The 22259-nt window shown below is 42.6% G+C and overlaps 1 protein-coding gene across 2 annotated transcripts; it reads left to right on the top strand.

Moving 5' to 3' along the window:
• The first annotated feature begins 1034 nt into the window (after positions 1-1034).
• Positions 1035-20890, top strand: slc22a17 (solute carrier family 22 member 17). 2 transcript variants are annotated; one of them, XM_030757307.1, is made up of 10 exons: positions 1035-1593; positions 3369-3930; positions 10463-10566; positions 12418-12572; positions 12768-12933; positions 13489-13613; positions 16403-16508; positions 16733-16956; positions 17643-17754; positions 19232-20890. In XM_030757307.1, exons 2-10 carry the CDS (start codon positions 3457-3459, stop codon positions 19251-19253), a joined length of 1488 nt encoding a protein of 495 aa, XP_030613167.1. In that variant the 5' UTR covers positions 1035-1593; positions 3369-3456; the 3' UTR covers positions 19254-20890. The 2 variants fall into 2 exon arrangements, with proteins under 2 accessions (XP_030613167.1, XP_030613166.1); XM_030757306.1 differs by having other exon boundaries at positions 18709-20890.
• Positions 20891-22259: the final 1369 nt, after the last annotated feature.

The raw sequence follows: 22259 nt of genomic DNA, 5'->3' as shown, positions 1-22259 counted from the left end.
CTGACTCAGGAACAAACATCGCCTCTGCTGTTTAAAGGACTGCTACTCGCTGACTGACTCATTCAACATTACAGCAGCTTCAAGTGATATCCACTAGAATCAGACTCTTGCACTAATGGCAGGATGCTGCTGCATCACCACAGGAGGAACAAGTTGTGTTGGTGCCACCAAGTGTAGCTTAACAGTCATTACCGGTGCGAAGCTGACACTGAAGTGTTCTCATCTTTGCGCAGCAGAGTAGATTTTGTCCTCTATAAGTGATGATAACCCGTGTGGATGTATTAATTAAGTTTGTTATTGTGGATAAAGTACATACAGTGGCTCACTGATTTCTTCTTGGCTACAAACCAACAAAATGATGCATATAAATATATTAATTATATGCCAGGTGAGTTTACAGTCGAATCCACTCTGATTCATTTTTTTCCCACCTGAAAGCAGCTCTGTGGAAGGCCAGTCCATGGAGGTGCCGCGTACTACACCTGCCTCTGCTCTCGCTCTGTGATTTATGGCTCCACCATGCGGCAGATTACTCCATGCAGGCATTTTGCAGGAGAGAGAGAGAGAGCATTCAGAAGCAGATATGTCACTCTGACACGGATTTTGTATACTGCTTTTGCTGATCAACAAGTTTCTCTGTGCGCACATTTCCTCCAGGTAATTAAGTAATTAACATAGCAATAATTAATAAGTATAGTGCATTCATGTAACCAAATTCCAACAGGTTCGTATATGTTCATATGTTTCTAATGTTTTCTGCAATCATCGTTTGAGCTATCAAATGTAAAAAAAAAAAACAGGGATCAGAAATGTCTGTTGAGATTATTCATACTGATCATTTCATACTTTTGCGTAAAACTAATAAATAATCATTTGTTAATCACGATAGTCTTCTCTCCCTAGACTTTAGTAATATTCAGTGATTACATTTGTTGCTGAGTCATCCACTAGCTCTTAATACTCGATCTTTGACTGAACGAAAGGGGGTGGGGGGTACGGCGATGTTTGCCGATTTTTCTCGAAGTGATCCGCCGCTGGCGGAGCTGGTCCCTTTAAACAGAGACGACTCTCTGCAGTTTTCCACCCGCTCTTTGTCCCTCACTCAGCTTCCTGCCTACGTCTTCCCCTTTAAGGTGATGCAGGACACAGTTGTGCGTTATTTGATGATTCTCTGTCATGTCGGCAGGGATAAACTTGGACTAAACAACATCGTTACAGAGCAGCGACGGTGGGAGTAAAGAGAAGCGGAGCATCTCCCCCTCCCCACACACATACACACCTCCCCGGCGGCATCATCACATGTTCGAGTAGCGGAGGGACGTTGGTTGTGTTCAGGGACTAACTGGGAGTCCTGTGTCCTTGCCTGTGTCAAAGGCAACAGCTGTGTTCGTCCGAGGCTGCAACCCTTCTCCAGGACAGACATGTCTTTTTGTCTATCAGACAAAGCTGGGCGGCTCTGAGGCGCGGAGGAGACTGTGTGACTGCGGTGAAACTCCTCCACTCTGTCTCCGCTTTTAAGCCGCAATGTTTGTGGATGTTTCAGAGAGACGACGAGCGGCAGGATTTTGGCTCATAGTCAGTAACGCTTAAAGGGTAAGTAACAGTATACGCTTTGTTGTGAGGCCGCACGGGCGATGTAACACTAGCTGTGTGTTTTGGTTCAGTGCGCCGGGGCAGGTGTCTGGTTAGTCTGTTACGACCCTCCCGGCCCAGCTGCTTATAACGCCCCTGCATCACACTGCTAGTCTCCCCTCATTGCTCCTCTTCTGTCCGGCGTACAGCCCAGCCGGCCCCCTCCCTTTGTACCACATTCCTGTCCTTTCCCCTCCTCGCGTGAACGCTCTTATATAACCCTGTGGGATTCCTTATTTATTTTATTTTTTTTGCAAGACTTCCTGGCCCCGTGCGAGGAAAACACGGCGACGCTGGCTGCCGGAGGGGCACCATGTGCACCGGCGGAGGAGGCTGCTGCTGAGGGGGAGCGCAGGCTGGACACATTCAGGCTCTCAGCCGGCATTTAGTGGGGTCCCTCTCCTCTGAAAAACACCCACCCCCAGTTTCCTTTCCATTTCAGCCTAAACAACAACATCAGTCTTCTGACTGGCATCACAAAGCCTGTAAAATGTCTTTTAGCCAACAGATGACATTTACTAAACACAAATTAGAGGCTTGTGTTGACATTTTGTATTATAGATTAAAATAATAATAATAATAAATGTGTATTAGACTTTCCTAAAGTCTAAGGTGATCCCAAATACTGAGACATGATCAGCTGATCAGCAGCAGGTCCTCAGGGCTGCAGTTATTGTTTCTTTTTCTGTCCAGGTGTTACCACATAGCTCTGATTGTTTCAGGTTAAATCGATCTTTTTAGTTTTTGTTTGATACAAAATGATATGCCTTAAGGAAACAGTTAATAGATTTTTTTTTTTTTTTGCTTGTTCAGTGTTTAATGACCCCACCCTACAGCATGAGCCTCTTTAACTGTGGAATGGTTGGACAAAATGCACTGCTACTGTGAACCTCCAGATTAAAACTTGCCAAAGCTCATACAGCGTGCAGTCTAACAGCACTGCAGTTTCAGCATTTAAACACACAATGATGACTTTACTCAAAAACTAGTGGAGTGATGTCTTCTGGGTTGTCTTGAATTGGGTGCTGTGCCTCAAAAATGGAAACAGAAAGTTGGAGGAGTGGGCAGTTAAAGAGTCAGGAGAGGTGTGATGAGAGCTGCTGGGAGTTGCTTCATGGGAAATGTAGGATCTAGTGTTTTAGGAAATGTAGACTTTACAAGAGAAATTGTTGAAGTGAGATTTTGGTTGAGCCTGGGCAGTACTGGATTTTCTGAGGCGATGCAAATTTTTAGAGACCAAAAGACCAATTAGCTGATATTATTACAGGTTAGTAGAAACAGAATATCAATTAGATAGAAGTGAAGTGGGGGCATTTTTTTTTTCATAAAAAAGTTATCAGTGTACTGTCTCAGCACCTAATGTGCAGATGTTGTCAGTGTTCAGTCGCTGACTTGTAACAGACTTTTACTCTGAATCCTGTGGATTTGGAAACACAATTTTACACTTCTGGTTTGTTACATGAAGGAGACAGTCGAGATCAGTTGCGCAAAGCAGCAGGTCTTTTTCACATAAAAAAGACTGACATAATAACATCACTGATGGATTTGCTCTGTTGAAGTGTCCCTGTAAGCTGAGGCAGCACCCGAGCTTTGAAACTGAAGCAGCTAAGTGGAATTTATCTGTCATCGTGATGACAGATATGAAAGTGTCGAATCTGTATTTTTCTTTTTTAGTGTCTGTCCCGTATTGATGCTTGAACTGAAAGATAATGATGTGTAACCTTTTGCTCACACAGGATTTTACCACAGCTCTACCCTTCTGCCTGGGGACCAGCCTACTCGACATCCTCCCTCTCATCCTCTACCTTCAATATTCCTGCAGCGATGACATCCCCAGACTCACCACCAATGGTCTCCCCATCTCCTTGCCCTGCTCCCCCTCCATCCCTCCCATCCTCCCCCGTGCCCTCTTCCCCAGCTCCGTCCTCCTCCTCGATCCCTCCGCCACCTTCTCTACCCCCCACGGGTGAGGTGATGGTGCTGGCTCTGGGCAGGAAGAAGCAAAGGGTGCTGATTGCACTCTCCATCCTGCCCAACCTCTTTCTGGCCTTCCTGCTCTCTTCCGACCCCCTCATCACCCTCTCCCCTCACCACCACTGCCACCTGCCGGGCCCCCTGCCATCACCAGAAGTGCTGAATGCCTCCGTGCCATGGGAGAAGGGGGAAAGGCCTGGGGACAGCGGGGGCCTGTCCCAGTGTAAGCAGTATGCCAACAGCAGCCAGACAGCTGTGGTGGACTGTGAGGATGGCTGGGACTACAACGTCACAGAAGGGTTGAAGAACAATATCGTTACTGAGGTAAAGCTCTGCTTTGTGATATTTTGAAGCTCTCTAATTATGTTTTTTTGGCCTAGATGATTGTTTTAGCTTAGGTGAGGAAAGATGAACTTCTTTTCCAGTATAGATTAAGGGCTTTAAAATGATAAATACTTTTTTTTAACATACTTTTTGTTTTCCAGCAGAGTCTTGCTGAGCATGCAGCCTCACTTTTTGCAATGCCCTGACACAGGTGCTCATATTTGTACTCATGAGTTAGACAAACAGCCTCCTGGCAGCTGCTGAGCAGCTCCTCTGAAGCTCTCAAGGATCAAATTGTTGTTGTTTAATGTGTCATCTTGTTAACTTTAAATGGCACCTATATTCTCTTATTTTTGACCATTTTGCAAAGTGTGACATTGACAAAGTTGCATACATTAAATGACTGTTATGCTAATTTCTCGCTTAAGATTTTTTTTTTTACTGTTGGCATCTCCTAGACTAACTTTGCTTGACTCACATTAAAAAAATAATCCTTATTTATCCTATAATGGGCTTCAGTGCAGCTCTTCAGTTAATCTTCTCTCTGTAGCAAACAGTTTTAGCTCCACTTCCTTTAAGCAGGCTTTCTTCTGAAAAATGACAAACAGCTGGTGAGCGGCCACAACTGTGAGGTGATCATATTAGGGATTTCCACTCTTTGTGACATCATACAGGGCCAAGAGTAGAAAAAAAAAGTCTGAAGCCTGTAGAGCAGAAACCTGGACCATGTTTAATATGAACATCACCCACTGCAGCACCGCATAGGCTGGAGAAAATCTGTAAAAGCTTCATAGATCCGCTTTAAATTCTGACCGCAGGTTTCATTGATGCACGTGTGTGAGGAAACCTTCTCGATGAGCTTTAGATCTTGTTGACTGGTCATAACTGTAATCCTGAGTGAAGCTGTGTTGAGATGGTGCTTCCACAACACAGTCAGGGATTTTCCTTCTCACACACCTTGTCTGATGGGGGTAGTGAGTGTGCATAGCATATCCCAGACTGCTCTTGTTCCACACACATTTCTGCCTATAAGATCTCCTCTGTTCAGGTATAGTGCCCTCACTCCCTGGGGCTTTATCTTTCACTCTTTGAATCACTAGTCAGATAAGTGGTTGTAGTTTCATATAATTTAGTAGAACTGCCAGGAATAATAGGAATGAATTTTGGCCGCTGCTAAGATGTCAGAGCTTTGTCAGACCTTCATTCAGCTCTGGCCGTGTGGGGGATTGTGGAGCCAAGGTGGGTAATAGAGACTGACCCTTTCAGAAATGTGAGTTCAATCTGTCACTGAGGCGGTATGAGAGAGAGCGTTTTCGTTGATACCTCGTCTTGTCTGAATTGTTCGAGGTCAGACCTTAAAGGTGCTAATTTCACACATCAAAGAGTATTTTGTGGCTCTTGAAGAAAACCGTTTGGACCTGTCTGCAGTCTGGTTGTATTGTGGTTAATTTTTTTTTTTCCCTCAATTTCTTTATTAAAGTTTTCCAATATAGCAAAGTTACAAAAATAGGTAAAAAGGGGAAGGAAAAAAAGACACCAAGAAGACAAAGAACAGTGAACAGGTAAACAACATTTGGCAACTAGTCATCATTGACATATGCAGGTGGACTGAAAAAAAACCAGGCAAATAAGGTACTAGTTGCCCCCACCCCCCTTATACCCCTATATTGTAAAGAGAATTATTAAACATGAATGAAACCTATGGAACATATAAATATACGTAAACAGAAAAGAAACAACACAAGAACATTCTACACATCCCTCCTCCTGCGTTCTACACACACACATACACACATATATGCAAAAAAAAAAAAAGGTAAAGTAAATAAATAAGTTAAAATTAAAATAAAATAAAATAGGAAGGATCACCCAGGTTAGATAGGTTGGTCACAAATAAATAAACAATACATAAACAATATAAATAGAGATAGAGAAAAATTCGCCCATTCACCTCCCCTAACTAGTCTGGAATGATATTGTACTCCCCTATGTACCTGAGAACATGCAGCCATGTTTGGTTAAGTGTCTTTAGAGAGCCTGTCCTGAGTGCACGCAGCTTCTCTAGCTTAATGCAATTCAGGATCTCACGAAGCCACCAGTTGTGGGTGTATTGTGGTTAATTTAAGCAGCCGGCGCTTATTCCCCTTTTATTAGACCCGTTCAGCCATGGGGGTGAAAGCACCTTGATGCAGTTTATTTGTAATTTTCTTGACCTGATGGTTGCAAAACGAGTTTGGACAATCCACAGTGACTCATTCAGAAATCTGTGTTAACCTACGTCATATTTGCAACTTTGTAAAGGCTGTGCGAGGGAGCCTTCAGAGAAACATGTCTGGAATGTTGGAGATCAACACCTCACTAAAGGAGAACAGTCCTTGGGTACAATCAGATTAACTCTGGCACATAAAGAGAAGAAAACAAATAGAAACGAAGGCCCAGTGTTGCCTGTTATGCCATTATTGTATGCTGGAATGTAATAAACCAGTGGTAATGGAATAATCCATGCACAATCACAGGAATGCCTTTTTAACTGGTCATGATGCTAAAACTGGGCAACCTTAATCACTTGATTCACTGCTGTGAGAGCTTTAAGAGCAGAACTTCCAGCCTTTACACTCCAGTTTGCTTCCAATGTAATCTGTATTTACACAGCCAACGGGCAGGTTGAAGATATCATCAGTGGAATATGATAATAACTTTCCTTTAAAAAGAACTGTGTCTCCTAAAGAATCATGCAGGTGGAGGTTTGTTTCTCACTGAAGTCAACCAGCACCAGCACCGGCGTCCTCTACCTGTCAGTCTGCGCGAGATCTTCTGTATTCACGTGTATGCGACGGGACATTTTGGCACGTATGTTTAGTGTTGATGTGCGTGTTCACCCAGAGCTGGGTTGCAAATTCAGGACCTTCAGCCTAAGCTAGTTAATGTCTTTAGCAGGGCCTCGCCAGGGCCAGTTTTTCACCAGGCTGATTGCCATTTGGCCTGTTTTTATTTTTGTACCTACATGTGGGAACCACACCCAGCTCTCTGATTCATGGTGCATGGGAAGTTTGCTGGTAACCCACCCATACCACAGCAGCAAGCTGAAGGCACTGAAAGACGTTAGCAGAAGCATTTAACTTAATTTTTCGCCAGGTTTTGCTTCCAGGGTGATTGAGCTGTGCCTCCAGAGCTGCTTTGCTTTGCTGAGCTGGCAGTCTAGTGAGCAGGAAGCCAGAAGGCCTCTGATCAGCCTCATCACTGATCAATAAACACCGTCACTTTAATACAAGCAAACTTCACTGACCGCCTCTGTGCTGTGGCTCATTAAGCTAATGCATGCAATCTGCTGTGAAACGTCCCTTGTCTTTGGCCTGACAAGAAGATCTGGATTTGTGAAGTCTAAGTTGTGAGTTTCTTAGAGTGATCATTCATGCTGATGCTTATAAAGAAACACTTGCAGGTTTTGTTCCCTGCTGGAGGCACTGCTGCTTCCCCATTCTCTCTCTCACTAAACCAGTCTGGTAGGTTTGAGAACTCGTTTGAGTACGTTTCTTCCTCTTCTCAGCATCCAAACATCACACCCGTACGAGCACTCCGGGTTGTTGTGCTGCCCTTAACCCGCTGTTGTGACTCTGTGCCTCAGCAACAGGACAGCTGATATTATGTGACAGGCTTTTATGTTTCTGTGCATGGGTTCCAATTATGTAAGGCCTTTTTTTTTCTTTTAAATCACCGACCCTCCGCTCACGCTCCCTCTAGATCATTAAAACCATTTTGCTTTCAGCAGCCAACAGACAGCGACATTAGCAGAGCTCAGCTGTAAATGCAAATCAGTGGGTCGGCTTAATGTGATTAAACTCGGATCTGAGAGCAGACATCTTTTTTTTTTTTTTATTTAACACATTTGCTGACTTTCTGTGTGGCTGAGCTGTTTCATGCAGTCACACAGGCACTTGTTTTGTAATCCACTCAATAAATGCGTGTGGTTTATGCATGTTATTGCTATTACCACAGTGTACCTCTATTGTTGCAGTACTAACCGGTGATTGTAGCAATACACCCCTTGTCCTTCATGTATCGTGACCACACACACACACACAGTAATGCTGTTGTGTGTTCCTGTGTTTCTATCACTTGTCCAATGGGCTGTTCTCCTCAGCTGTGTTTACACCCGGGACTGTACATATAATTGTGTATCAGTTAGCATAAATGAAGCAGATACAAAGGCAGTAGAAGCACAAGTGATACTGCACACCAACAGGCAATAATGTTCCTGAACCCTGTCAGAGGAAAAACGTTCAGAGCTTCTTTTCTAAACTAAATCCTTTGACTTCATGGGATCTAAAGTGTTGACTCTAAGCAATCATTTAATTAATCTGCTGATTTAATTAGTGAGTGACACTTACTGTGCCAGTTCATACACTTGTGCTGTTGAGTTGTCTTTTGAGGGTGGCGTATACACTTTGTAACTGCACTGACATGTGGTGATGATTACCTAGGGATGTGAAAAATGTAGATTTCATTACACTGGCTGATGTTCTTTATTTCTGTACTTACACTGTATTAGATGGTTGACACTTGCAGCCTCTAAATGAACAAAGATGTGGGGTAACATGTTATTAAGGGGTGTATTTGCCTGATAGCGTACCATAGGATACCATACGCTCACTGGCTAACCAGATATGATTTACAAGTCATTATCCAATGAGCATACCTCGGATAATCCTCTTTTCTGAATCTAATAATGGAAGTAATTTACAAAATGAACTCCAGGTTTTAATGAGTATGACCTGAAACTAGTGTGTGAGCCCATAAATTCATCAGGAAAGTGTTTGCTGACATCACAGAATGAGGGAACCAACGGCTGTTTTCTCATAGACTTCTAAACAAGCAAAAGCCTTTTTGCAAGTCGAGCTTGTTATTAGGTCATAAATTTGTCCGGCTCAGGAATGGAGACTTTCACACTGGTGCCATGTTCTGCCATACTTACCATTAATCAGATGTAACTCATCTTTAGCTCAACACAGCAGCAAGAGCACCGCCCAGTGGGGCAAAATACACCTGTCACACTGTATTAACCCTGTTAGTTGTCACATGAAAAACAAAGGTGTAATAATTATGCGACTTTGACTTTTGACCTTGACCTCTAGGAGTTGATCTTTGCATAATGTCTTGATATGGTGAATAATCATTCAAGGTTTCATCAACATCCTTCAAACCATTTCTTACATATGAAGTGGACATGAAAAAGAAATGTAACACAAAACAAAACAAACAAAACAAAGATTTAACCATATGACCTTTGATCTTTGACCTCCAGAAGTCAATCACTGCACATCATCTTGATATGGTGAACTAGTAAAGTGCAATGTAAGCAACAGTGACCTTGATCTTGACCCCAGCAACCCCATATACAGTCCCAACCTTGCTTTGGGTTATCGAGACTTCAATGGACGCCGCCTGGACGTCCGCCATGGGGTGTTCACATAATACGTCCTGTCTTTTGATAGGTGTATTAAAAAAAAAAGAGGGGGGGTGGGCAATCTTGTGCTACTATTCAGCAGTTGAACTTGATAAGTCATTTATTTACCAAGTCAAATTCTCAAGTAGACCGACCTCTAAATGAGCAAAGTACAATTACTGAGATATCTTGCTGCGAAATTCTCCCAAAAAACTGAAAGCAGTCAAGCAATCTCCAGTAGCTGATGCATCCATCCCCCTGTCCCTGCAAGGTATATAAATATATTGCCTTAGCGTTATGTTGAAAATGGACAGTAATGGGGTCAATGTTTAACTTTCTAACAGTTTATTTCATAAGCCAGTTGGTAATTTTACATGACGAAAAGTCTGTCTTTTAACCAATGCATGTGAAGGAAGCAGGGAAGGCTTTTTCTTATAATCAAATGAAGGTTAGCCTGTCTAACCCTGTGCCCATCAAGGAAAGTTACAGGTTACCCAAAGATCACAAGCTTTGCAGAAAAAGAAGCTGCTGTTTATGCTGAGAAACAGTTTTTGTCTTTTTTTTGTTGTTATTTTTCAGTTCTGCACAGGTGAAAATATGGTGTGAAGTGACACAATATATGTATGTGTCATAATTGGCTAAAAATGGCTAAAACTGTCAGATATGGCTCAAAAAAGGTATGCCAATTTATGGATGCATCCCTACTGAAAACCAAAGACTGTTACCAGACAGAACAGCAGTTGTACGGGAGGATACAAAGAGCTCCTGAGACCATAAGAACAAACTTCAGCCTCCTTTAATCTTATTACATTTACTGAGCAGGAGAGTTTGAAATGTATTTGAAGTTTATTTGAATGCAACTTGAGCATTGTTAACATGTCCCACACAAACGCTGTGTTTGTCCCACATTTAGTTTGTTGGGATCTGGTCACCCTGCCTCCGTCTGACCAGCTGTGATGCTACTCTGCTGCATGTGCTGCGAACTGTGTCATCACACAACATACATCTATGATATTATCTGCCTGATGTAGCACTCTGGCTCTGTTAAATTGAGCACATAGTGACTGACAGACCTCTCTCCCTCCTCAGTGGAATCTGGTGTGTAGTCAGTACTGGCTGGTCCCAGTGGAGGAGGTGTGTTTCATCCTGGGTGTCCTGACTGGTTGTCTCGGCCTGGGCTACGCCGCCGACAGGTAATATATGCTCACACACACACATCCACCGGTGTTTCCTGCAGCTTCCTGTTTTTTATCGGGAAACAAACATCCTGAATGAAGACTCAGCTGCAGGGAAGACAAAACATACAACCAAGAACTCAGGTAATAAGTTACTGTGTCAGTTTGCAAAGTTCTGTTTGTACTGTTCTTGTCCTGTGTGGGGTCACTGTGGGCAGATCCACACGGCCCACAGTGAGCAGCCCACTGTGGCTCGAGTACCAGCATGAAATGTAGGGCATATCTGTGCACTGTAGGCCCACTGTGGGTTGCCCACAGAAAATCCTCACGGGGACCCAAAAGGGCAAACCTGCTGTGGGTCCCACATGGGCTAGCCTACATGGGGCACATACGGGTTTTCTGTGGGGAAGCCAACTGTGGGGTGCCCATAGGATTCCCTCTTGGGGATACAAAAGGGCTAAACAGCTGTGGACTCTGTGTGGGCACACTCACTTGGGACTTACATGGGTTAAGTGTGGGTTTGCCCTGCCTGCACAGCCCCACAGTCCACACACAGCTACCCACTGTGGGCCTGCACAGGCATGTTTGGGAACATGTTCCAGTAGAAGCCAGTCCATCTGTGTGCAGACATCTGTGCTGTCAGATCATTTTGTTCCTCATTATTCTCTCCTTACTTTGCAGTTTCATTACCTCACAGTTCTCATGCACACACACACACACACACACACACACACACACACACACACACACACGCACACACACACACACACACACACACACACACACACACACACACACACACACACACACACGCACACACGTAGCATGGATGGCAGAATGAAATGGGCCATAGTTCGACTGCGTCTGCTAGTGCTTCCTTTATCTGATGGCAAATTGTGGCCTCGTGCCTAAAGAGCGATTTATTATCAAACTGCCTAAATACCATTTCATGATTTTTTTAAAAAATTTATCACAGTAAGATATAATTTGTGCAAGAAAAGCAAAAATACTGCTGTTTACTCAAGAAAATCTCAAGGCTGTATTACAAACAATTTACCTCCCACAAGCAATTAATGGCAAACGCATCCATGCTTTTTAACATTTGCAAGCTTTATTTTGCTTGTGATTCACACAACTGAACCAGTGTGTGTCTGCGGTGTTGTTTGAAGGGGAAGCTGTAGTTTGGGGGGGAACAGTGAGGGAGATGATGCCACTTTAATCAGCTCACAGCCCTCATTAATTTACTGACCAATTGAGCATAGCATCTGTTTGTTAAGACCGGTGAATTAATGGCGCCTCCTGGGGTCGTGCAGAGGGGAACAGGAAGCATTGCTAAGCTGCATGTTAGAAACTAAACATGCAGACAAAAACCAGCTAATCGTTCCTCGGATTCATTAGTGAGCAGTTACGCTTTCCACTTGGGCTGTTTTGGACATACAAGTTGAATTTCACTCAGCTTTTATTAGGCTCTTTTTTTTTTTTTTTTTTTTATAAACTCTTTTCATAGGATTTAATTTGTTCTGATTAATTTGTTTGTCTTGGTAACTACATGAAGCTGGAAACATAGTGGCAACATTAATGGTTAATGAAATGAAAAGCGTAGACTTCAAAGGGTGGCTCCCTGTTGTGTCTAAACTCTCAGTATATTCTTGTCCTATTTTCTGTTCTATTCCCTCCCCGTGTTAATATTTAAGCTTGTGAATAGCTGCTTGTGCATTATCAACACGTACAGTATAATTCATGTTGCTATTGTACATCTGCTGCTGCACATGTGTTTTAATTTATCCTTGTTAATTTGCATCTGGCCTGGCTTGCATTGCTGAGACATGTTTAAATCTTAACTCTGTGTGTTGCTCTGCTTCCCTGCAGGCTGGGCCGGTCCAAGACCCTCCTGACCTCTCTGACCCTCTCAGTGGTGTTTGGGGTGCTCGTGTGCGTCTCTCCGTACCCTTCTGTCTTTATCGTCATGCGTTTCTGTCTTGCGGCGGCCAGCGCTGGAGTCTATCTTACTCTGTATATAACCCGTGAGTGTTTCAGGATGTTTAAGGATGTGCCTCATTTGCTTCTAACTAACCTGAACTTCATTTGAAGTCTCTGAGGGTCTGAATTCAATAATTCCTCACACAAAAAGTTTTCTCTAGTTTTTATTTTGAACCTTTTGAGTATGAGAAGTGTTAATTTAGGATTAGTTAGGTTTGATATTGTGTTGGTTTTGTCAGGCCTGGAGCTGTGTGAGCCGTCTCTCAGGCTGATGGCCACCACGCTGGCTGGACTGACAACTGTAGCCGGGGAGCTGCTGCTGCTGGCCGTGGCCCTCGGGTGCCAGTCCTGGAGGGGGCTGCTGGGAGCTGGGTCGGCCCCACTAACACTCTTTCTCAGCTATGGGTAGGACTGTATTTCTTTGCATGTCCATGTGTAGTAGGTTTGTTTCTAAGCGTTGTTATTTCATTTTTTTTACTCAGGCTCATTAACATTCTGAATCATGAAGCCACGAGACTTGAAGGGACCTGATAGTCGTTTGACAGAGTGCCTTGATGCCAAAGAACTTGCTGAAAGCTCTGTTAGATTGTATTGATTCCAGTGCCCTTGTCACACTGAGCCTTTTAGCTGATGTCAGAACATATTAGAGCTACTTTGTTTAAGGTCTGGAGTCCCTCTCAGATCTGGGTAACACAATAAGCCTACAGTGCAGTTTCAAAACCAAATTATCAGAGATTATAGAAAGATTACTGGCAATGAATTGCAGGTTTTAATAAGAGAGGATTACAGAACTTTGCTTCTTTGTGACCCACGCTGGTTATTTTTCATGCTGAAAGGGCAAATTTGGGTGAAAACAACAAAACATTAAAGCTTCTAATTAGTTTTAGTGCTGGGTAAAGGTCACCTGAGACCAAAGAGTGAGCCGGACCTGCAGCATATTCCTCCTCTGCTCTCCTGCAGCGTTCCCGGGGTGTTTCCAGAATCTCCTCGCTGGCTCCTTCTGTCAGAGCGATCTTCAGATATGAACGCATTCAGCGAGAGAAGAAACTCCAACAGAGACGTGAGGGACGACGAGAGCTTCACAGGTGTGTTTGCAGAACAAATAAGAACAAATTCCTATTTTACATCACTGCAGGTTTCAGTGTTGGATGCTCAGTTTATGAAGCTTTTATTATTTATGTAATGCCTGTTGCTGTGCATTTCAGTATATATGACCCTCTCACACACCACTTCCAAGAGCGGTAATGATGAATTCATGATTTATTCAAAGCGGATGGTTCCTGCGTTAAAATGAAGTTTTAATGGGACGTAATGACTTGATGCTACAAGAAGGCCAGAGCTGAACAATCACTGAGCTTTGCAAGTGTTTATATGTCAAATATGTTTCCTGGTTTGTGACAGTCCATCTAATATCAGCTTTGAGCTTTTAAGTAACCTCTGTGCTCAGCTGGCATTGGCTTTACTTTGAGGTTGAACAGGCTTTGCTGCTGCGTTACGTTAATAATTTGAAAATCAAATTTTTTCCTCGTGTTTTTTTTTTTTTCCTTCTGAGTGCATTAAAGCCCTTGAAAACCTTTTTCATCTTTGTTTATATTTGTTTTTGTCGAGCTGTCATTCATAGATAAAATAATCAAACAACATTCAAATCAAGTTCAAATCAAATAAAAAAAAAAAAAAATTGGGATTTATTTGGGAAGTTGTGATAATGTTCTCACGCTAGCGGGAAAGACACTCGGGTGCAGAAATGTCCATCTAATCTCAATAGGGCTACGTAACTCTCTGACCTATATTCCTCAAAATCAGATAATAAAGATGTGCTATAAGGACATGTAAAATAATCCTTCACAGCCCCACCTACAGATAATTGGCATATCAAAGTTAACAACAGGATCCAACTATGTTTTTACAACTGACATCTCTGAGAGCCAAACACAAATGAAGGACACAGTTGTGTAGTGAACTCTCTCTACAGCCAGGAAAAGTGTGGCGTTATCACGCTGATGAAGAACATTATGTTTCATTTTTGAGCTGATAGAAAAAGTCTTTGACATTTTACTGAATTTCTTTTCTCCACTGAACATAAACAGACTGTACAGACCTGTGCTCTTACACACTCAGCTTCTAGCAGTGTTTTCTCCCAAGGATGATGATTGGTCAATTGACCGATCTACAGAGGGTTAGAAATAAGTATATAAATGCTTTCTGGCACTAAGTCCTTATTTACAATATTTCAAATGTTTTTTTTTTATGTAAGTTCTAAAACAAGGCCATAATATTTACATACAATATAGAAAACATGTATTCTTAGAAACTTAAAATCCTTATAGACTTCTAATAGTTGGTATTCTTTGTGTTTTTTCTTTTTATTTCATTGCATTATTGTTTTCAGTTCGGTTTAGTGTCAGTTTCCAGAACACATCTGCTCATTTCAGTTTTGTTTTTCTTTTTGAAAAAGTTGTAGTTTATGTTTAGTTTTCTATAATTTTTCTTGTCGTGTCCGGGGCAGAATTAATACAGTAAAAACACTTTTTGAAGGCAGTTCACTTACAGTCATGTAGACGCCGCAGTCTCAAACATATGCATCAAAGTCTTTTGATTTTTAGTTGACTAAAGCTTTTTTTCTCACCTGGTTTTAGTTCACTGAAATAACCGTTGCTCTTAGTGCATCCACCCACCCATCCATCTAGTCCACAGTGAGTGGACTAGATGGATGAACATGATGACAGTGAACTCACCATCATGTTAAAAAAAAACAAACAGTTTAAGCTCTGGAACACGGTGAGTTATCTTGTTGGAAGCAGTCATTAGAAGATGGGTGCACTGCCAGGCTGACCTGAGGGTCAGCAGCAATACTCAGGTAGGGTGTGGTGTTCAAATGATGCTCAGCTGGTGCCCAAAGTCTACCAACAAAAAAATCCCCCATACATCACATCACCAGCAGCAGCCTGAGCTGTTGGTATAAGGCAGGATGGATCCATGCGTTCATGTTTTTTATACCAAATTCTGACCCTAACGTCTGAATGTCGCAGCAGAAAATGAGACTCATCAGAGCAGGCATCATTTTTCCAATCTACTGTTGTGTAATGTTGGTGAGGTGGTGCAAACTGTAGCCTCAGTTTCCCGTTCTTATCTGACAGGAGTGACAACCGGTGTGTTCTTCTGCTGCTGTAGCCGATCTGCTTCAAGGTTTGACGTGTTGTGCAGTTGGAGATGCTCTTCATACCTTGGTTGTAACAAGTGGTTATTTGAGTTATCGTTGCCTTCCTGTCAGCTCAAAGCAGTCTGACCATCCTCCTCTGACCTTTGACCTCAACAAGACATTTTCACTCAGAGGATATCTTCTCTTTTTCAGACCATCCTCTGTAAACTACCGCACCAACAACTATGTCACATTCAAAGTCTCTTAAATCACCTTTCTTTCCTGTTCTGATGCTCAGTTTGAACTTCAGCAGGTCATCTTGACAGTGTCTAAACATCTAAATGCATCGAGTTGCTGCCCTGTGATTGGCTGATTAGAGATTTGCTTTAACAAGCAGTTGAACAGGTTTACCTAATGAAGTGGCCAGTGAGTATAATAGCTGAACACATTTAATAAGTTGCAGTTATATTTCTCATATAAATTACCCATATAAAATATTTTATAATTAAAACTGTCTGAGAGCTGCTTATAGATAAATCGTAATATGTAATTTTGCAGTTTATTAAATGACCTTCTTATGGCCGGAGATCGCACACGTGTCCTCGTGCACGTCGCTTTCCCCAGTAGTAATAAGTTGACAGTGAGCTATTGATCAGTGAGAAACCAGGTCAGGCCGTCCTCAGCTGTCTTACTGAACTATCATTTTTTCTTTTTTTTTTCCCTTTTCCTCTGCAGAGCTGGATTCAGAGCCAGCCCCCTCCTCACACCCCCACCTGTCCTTCCCTGAGCTCTTCCACAGCAGGAACATCTGGAAGAACATGTGCGTGCTCGGCTTCACCTCGTAAGTCATCCCACACCCGACATTATTTCGGCAACGCTGCAGTTTCAAGTCAGCCCTTTGTGTTTGCGCAGTGTCTTATTTACAGCCCTGAGTGCTGCTGCCTCATATTTCATCCTTTAAAGTGTTGTGACACATACCTTTGCCCCCTTTCTATTTTCTATTTAAAACCTGTTTGGAAACACACAAGCGCTTACTCTTTTGTTTCTCTGCCCTTCCTCCCTCAGATTCATCTCTCACGGCATTAGTCACTGTTACAGCTCTTTCCGAGGTGACGTCAGAGGCACCGCCCCCAGCTTCTATTGGACGTACCTGCTCTCTGTGTGTGCGGGCGGTGGGGCCTGGATGTTGCTCTGGGTGACTGTAGACAGGTGCGGTCGCCGCGGCATCCTGCTTCTCTCCATGACGATGACGGGGCTGGCCTCTTTGATCCTCCTGGGACTCATGGAGTGTAAGCCGGCTTTAGCTGCTAGCAGAATATTGTTTCCCTCCAAGTAAATCTAGAGTCAAGTAACGAAGGCTATTAATATAAGTCAAGGTGGGCACAGTTTCACTGCAGTACCTCAGAAATCCCCCCCTGTTGTTAGAGAACCATTATGTGAGGCTTTGTTGGGATTAAAATCTTTGCTTATTTAAATCCTGAGTGGAATGAAGGCAAATGCCATTTAATTTGATGCCGACTGCTGGGGCAATGTTACATCATCCATTCACCACAAACTTCCTACTGAACTCTTACTTTAGGCATTATGAAGTTTATTAAGAGCAAACTGGTGAGCTCTGTTTATGGAAAAAAAAAACTTGCATCAGTTGTTGTCCAAAGCTTCGTCTCCCCCTTGTGGTGGAAAAACAGCATGACGTTAAGTTTATGTAGGACACTGCAGTGACAGCAAAGTCAAAGCTGTGTCAGGCCCTGAGCTGTAATCATGCATCAGAGGCTGAGAGGACGGTGATAAGTGTTCAAGTGGTTGCTTCATGGTGGCTACTTATTGTCCCGCAGGAGGCTGCAAAGGTTCAGGGAAGCAAGATGTTGCAGGTTGAGTCAGTTTTATAAACGAGAAACTAAAACCGTGATACATCATCTGCACAATAGAAATGCAACACCTCACCAAAGGTTATCCCTGCTCTCCTCCCTCTTAGATCTCAGTGAGACGGCCATCACGGTTTTCTCAGTGCTGGGTCTCTTCTCGTCTCAAGCCACTGCATCCCTGTGCATCCTCTTCACTGCAGAGGTCATGCCTACCATCATCAGGTAACTCAGCAACACTCTACAGTCACTCTGCAGCTTTTTAGTATGATGTTGTCCTTCTTGTAGTTTAGGTGAAAAAGAAGTTCCAGCAGAGAAGGTATTGATATTTTTCAGTTTGTAAGGCTGCCAGAGTGAATCAGAGCATGAAGAAAATGCAATAAATCATGACAGAGGAGAGAGGAAATTAAATGATTTAATGCCAGAACGAGGAGTTCTTGTGCAGACGGGACTGTAGAGACTTGAAGCAGTATGTTCACATATGGAGCCAGCTGTAAAAGATCAGCAGTGCATATTGTGCCTGAAGGAGGATCAAAGAAATTGGCAAGCAAAGAAGTCCTAACAGTTGAACAGAAAATGGTAAATGGAAAAGTAACAGTTCCTCTTCTGTCGTTCTGAGTAGCAGGAGTTTCAAAAATTCTGTTGTGGTGGATGAGTGCAGGAAGTATTCATCATGATTTAGTATAAAAATAGATATATTTATTATGAAAATACTATGATTTCAAGGAGAAGAGAGACGAGAATGCTTTGAAACACAGTCAGAACTACAAGGAAGAAGTCAGGCTGTCCGTGAGGCTCCAAAAGGCTCCCCCAGGCCTGACCCTTTCAGACCTGCACAAAAAAGGTGTGACCTCACTGGAAAGGAGGGGTCAGTTCCAAAAAAAAGGGAGCACATTGTAACAATATTAAGTTATATACAGTATTGTTATTTATAAAAAAGCTGAACCCTGCTCAAACCTACATTTGAATAATTTTTATAGAGATTCCTTCAGTTAAGCTTACACTTTAAAAGATAAATGACAATCATCAAAAACAAAGTGAAACTGTGGGAACAGGTTTACTTGTCGTTAAAGAAAACCACCAAAAAAAAAAAAAATAAAATAAAGTAATGAAAACAGAAGCTGTATGATGGGGTGAGTAAATTATGCCAGCTAACAGTGAGTCGCTGCCTGTCTGCAGAGGGAGCGGTGTAGGAACTGTGCTCGCTCTGGGCTGCGTGGGCCGCCTCAGCTCCCCTCTCATGGATCTGAGAAACCACTACGGCTACTTCCTGCACCATGTCGTCTACTCCTCTCTGGCTCTGCTGGCCGTGCTGTCCATCCTGCTGCTGCCCGAGAGCAAGAGGAAGCCGCTGCCCCAGACGCTGGCCGACGGGGAGCAGTACAGACGCCCCCCGCTGGGCAGGAGGAGACGGGACAATGTGCCGCTGCTGGCGACTCCCAACCCGGAGACCTAAAATACCCCACGTAACAGTGGGATGGACTCCACTCACTTTTTCAGCCGGGACATTTTTCATCACTCACGTTCATGTAGAGGACAGATAAAGCAATATAAAGACTTAGAAAGTAACCCAGAAAAATGGAGAGAAAAGGGCTGCAACAGATCATCATGGAGCTTTTTAACATATCATCTTGTCACTACAAACTCAGGCGGGTGGGTTGAGCTGCCATTGACTTTTCTGTTTCTCTTTCCTGCCGCTCAGATGTGTCTCAATGTCCTCGTGAAGACACGCAGTGTTCACACACATCTTCGTCTTTCGTACCATCTCTTCCTGCCCGGATGCCCCGCCTCCCGCCATATAAGACACACCAGCACACACTGCTGCATGCCATCCTCCATACTGAGTGTGTCTGTCACAGAGATGCTAGCTACTTGATAGTTGCGACTTGAAGAGTAGTCGCAAGTTATTCCTAGCATTTGTGTTAACCTGAATTCATGTGTGTTTTTCTTTTTTTGTGTGTGTGTTTGCCGTCTATAACAACACAGTAAGTGCTCAGAGCTGTACAAAAGTCAGTTTTGTATAATGTTCTGTGACTTTTGTCGTAAAACTCTAAACCTTCTAGCTCCCCGAGTGGAGGATGGACCACAGTTCTCGAACATGTGTTGTGGGGGTTAAATGCCTTGTAAATACTCTAGACTTAGTCTCTTTAACTTCTTGGGGCATCTGAGTTTTGTTAAAGGAGGCCCTGTGGCTGGAACCTTACAGTACAGTATGCTATGCAGTGGGGAAGAGCACTTTGAATCTTTTTTTTAAAGATAATATTGATTCATTTGACTAAAGTCTTCAAATTTAAGGGAAGCTGTTAAACATATTTGGAACAAAGGCTAAAACGTCTTTAAGCAGAGACCTGCTCAAATGGTGGAAACCCACTCACTGACTCTGGCCTGGAGCCAGCAATATTTATGTTATTTATGTTGTTATTAAGCTTAATTAGTAAATTATCCAAAGGCCGGGCACTTTGAAGTATTTAGCTAAATTGGCATCATTATTCAACAACAGTGAAGCCGTTAACCGTCACAACATTCCTCTCTGCATGTCTGGATTCACTGAAGGGCTTGTTTTTTAAATTAATTTTATTTTATTTGGGGGTTTTTCCTCAGATGCTAATAGTTAGTCAATACCTCTCTAGATGACCAGTCTTAGCTGTAAGAGAACAGACGGGTACCAGAAACTCCAGCAGAAGCTTTTAAACGGTGACTTGCATTAACAGGCAAGTTTATTTTTACCTGGACTTGGACGTGGAGGTCGTGATGGAGGTCGTCTGTTATTTTAAATGAATGTTTATTCACGCTGGAGAAAGGGCCTGATGATTACACTCAGCTGCAGAGGGCCCCGGAGCTCCAAATGAACCCCCGACTCCTCCTCGAGCACGCTCCTGAGATATTTTCAGTGTTGTGTGCTGGCTGAAGCCGTATCGCATATGGCACAAATTCAGCTTTGATAGAGAGTTTCCAGTGTGTGTCACTGCTTCAAAAAAATGTGTACGAGTGTATTTTTTTTTTCCCCCCTCAAGTTTGCACCTGAGTGAGTGTGCGTGTGTGTGTGTGTGTGTGTGTGTGTGTGTTTTAAACAGGAAGCAGATATTGTTAATTTGGACTCTGACACTAAAGACTAATTCTGAAGGACGCACACTTTAGCTGATGGTCTCTTTCCCCGTCAGCCTTTGGTAGATCTTTTTTCTTTTTCTCTGTACGTTGCACTCAAATTCTAACATTTATACACTGATATTTACTATCACTATGATTAACTTAGCTCGAATAATGTTACGTCTGACAACATTGATGATGTGTTCAACGATGAGTGTGATGCAGTTTAACTATAGCCTGATTTCATGTCAAATAAAACTGGTTAAGTAAGTAAGATGTGATCCTTTTTTTAAGACTCCTGCAACTGCGTGAATAACTGCTTAAGAAAACCTGTTTGTTTTTTTTTTACACACTTCATTTGGAGTAAAATGACTAGAAATTTCTTCCACGAGAAACTCAGCGTCTCCTTTTCATGCGTGTTGTCCTCGAGTCGAGTGTAGCGCTCCTTTTTCGTGGTCTCCATGATGTTTTGGAGGTTGTGTAGCTCTCGGTTTGGTTGGCCTAGAAGTTGCTTGATGATTTTACATTCTTTAATATTTTAATCAAAGTATCGTTGTAATCACAGCTATGCATGCACGAGGTTGTATAACAGACGCCACTTTGTGCCACTAACTAAGTAATTTAAATGAGCAGCTAAGTGATCAGGTCATAAAATAAAACAAATCTTCAGTGACGAGTGAGTGATTGATGTTTCATAGAATTATGAGAATGTAGTTTGTAAAACATTATTGAAGATGATTAGTCTGTGTGACTATTTCTGCTGGGTCTATATTTTGAGAATGATGACAGCATAACTGTAAAAACTCTAAAGCTGTTGTCTGATCACCTCTCAGTGGGAACTGCTGGTTAATCTCGCTGATCTGTTTTGGAAAGCCCGCTCGCTGTCTGTGAAAATCTGACCTGCCAGCTGCCAGAAGTGAAACTCTCCAAGAGGCTGACCACCCATCTATGATAAGAAGAAGAAAGAAATGAGTAGCAAGGTCACTTAAGATAATATAGTACATGCATAATAAAATATTGCAATAATAAATCAGTGAAATTCCTGCAATAATCTGAAAAGGAGAGAGAGAGTAAAATGGAATCTGAGCATGCTGTTTTTTTTTTAATCTTCATTTCCTGCTTATTGTGTTTATTAATTAAATTCTGCTGTGAAAAAAAAAAAACTGTAAAAGTGAAGTTACCATCTTTAATGTACAAGCTGTGAACAGACTCGAGGTTTTATTATAACCGTGAGTACAATAAAAAGTAGAGCAGTTATTTAGCAGAAATTTCAAAAGGACCTGTGCGGTGTTGCTGTTTAATGCAGCTCTGAAATCTCTCACCGAGGCTGTCAGTGAGTTATCTGTCACCAGGAACAAAAGCGAGGAGACCAACAAAAAGGCAGCTCAGGTTACACATCAGTGAAACGAAGAACGGCAGCAGCTCCCTCGGTGAGTAAGAGCTGCTCAAAGTCAAAAGTACAGTGTCAGAACTTTGGTGCAAAAGCCGAGAAAACATCAGACAAAACTGACATTTTAAATATGTTTCCTGCTGATAACGAAAACTCTTCTGTCTGTTTTTATCATTTTATGTGTGAAGCTATGAGAGAGAGTCAGAAATAAACACTGTCTGATACTAAACACTGCAAAGAGTGCAAACTCGAC

The sequence above is a fragment of the Archocentrus centrarchus genome, chromosome 20 (assembly GCF_007364275.1).
Source record: "Archocentrus centrarchus isolate MPI-CPG fArcCen1 chromosome 20, fArcCen1, whole genome shotgun sequence".
NCBI lineage: Eukaryota > Metazoa > Chordata > Actinopteri > Cichliformes > Cichlidae > Archocentrus > Archocentrus centrarchus.
Note: the sequence above shows the minus strand (reverse complement) of the source record. Positions and strands in the feature narration are given on the sequence as shown.

What these genes read in the sequence shown, in the direction of transcription:
- slc22a17 (XM_030757306.1), top strand. Translation starts at nt 3,457, where the DNA reads ATGACATCCCCAGACTCACCACCAATGGTCTCCCCATCTCCTTGCCCT. An exon ending in AGAACAATATCGTTACTGAG is followed by an intron (nt 3,931 to 10,462) that starts GTAAAGCTCTGC and finishes CTCCCTCCTCAG; the next exon opens with TGGAATCTGGTGTGTAGTCA. An exon ending in ACACTCTTTCTCAGCTATGG is followed by an intron (nt 12,934 to 13,488) that starts GTAGGACTGTAT and finishes GCTCTCCTGCAG; the next exon opens with CGTTCCCGGGGTGTTTCCAG.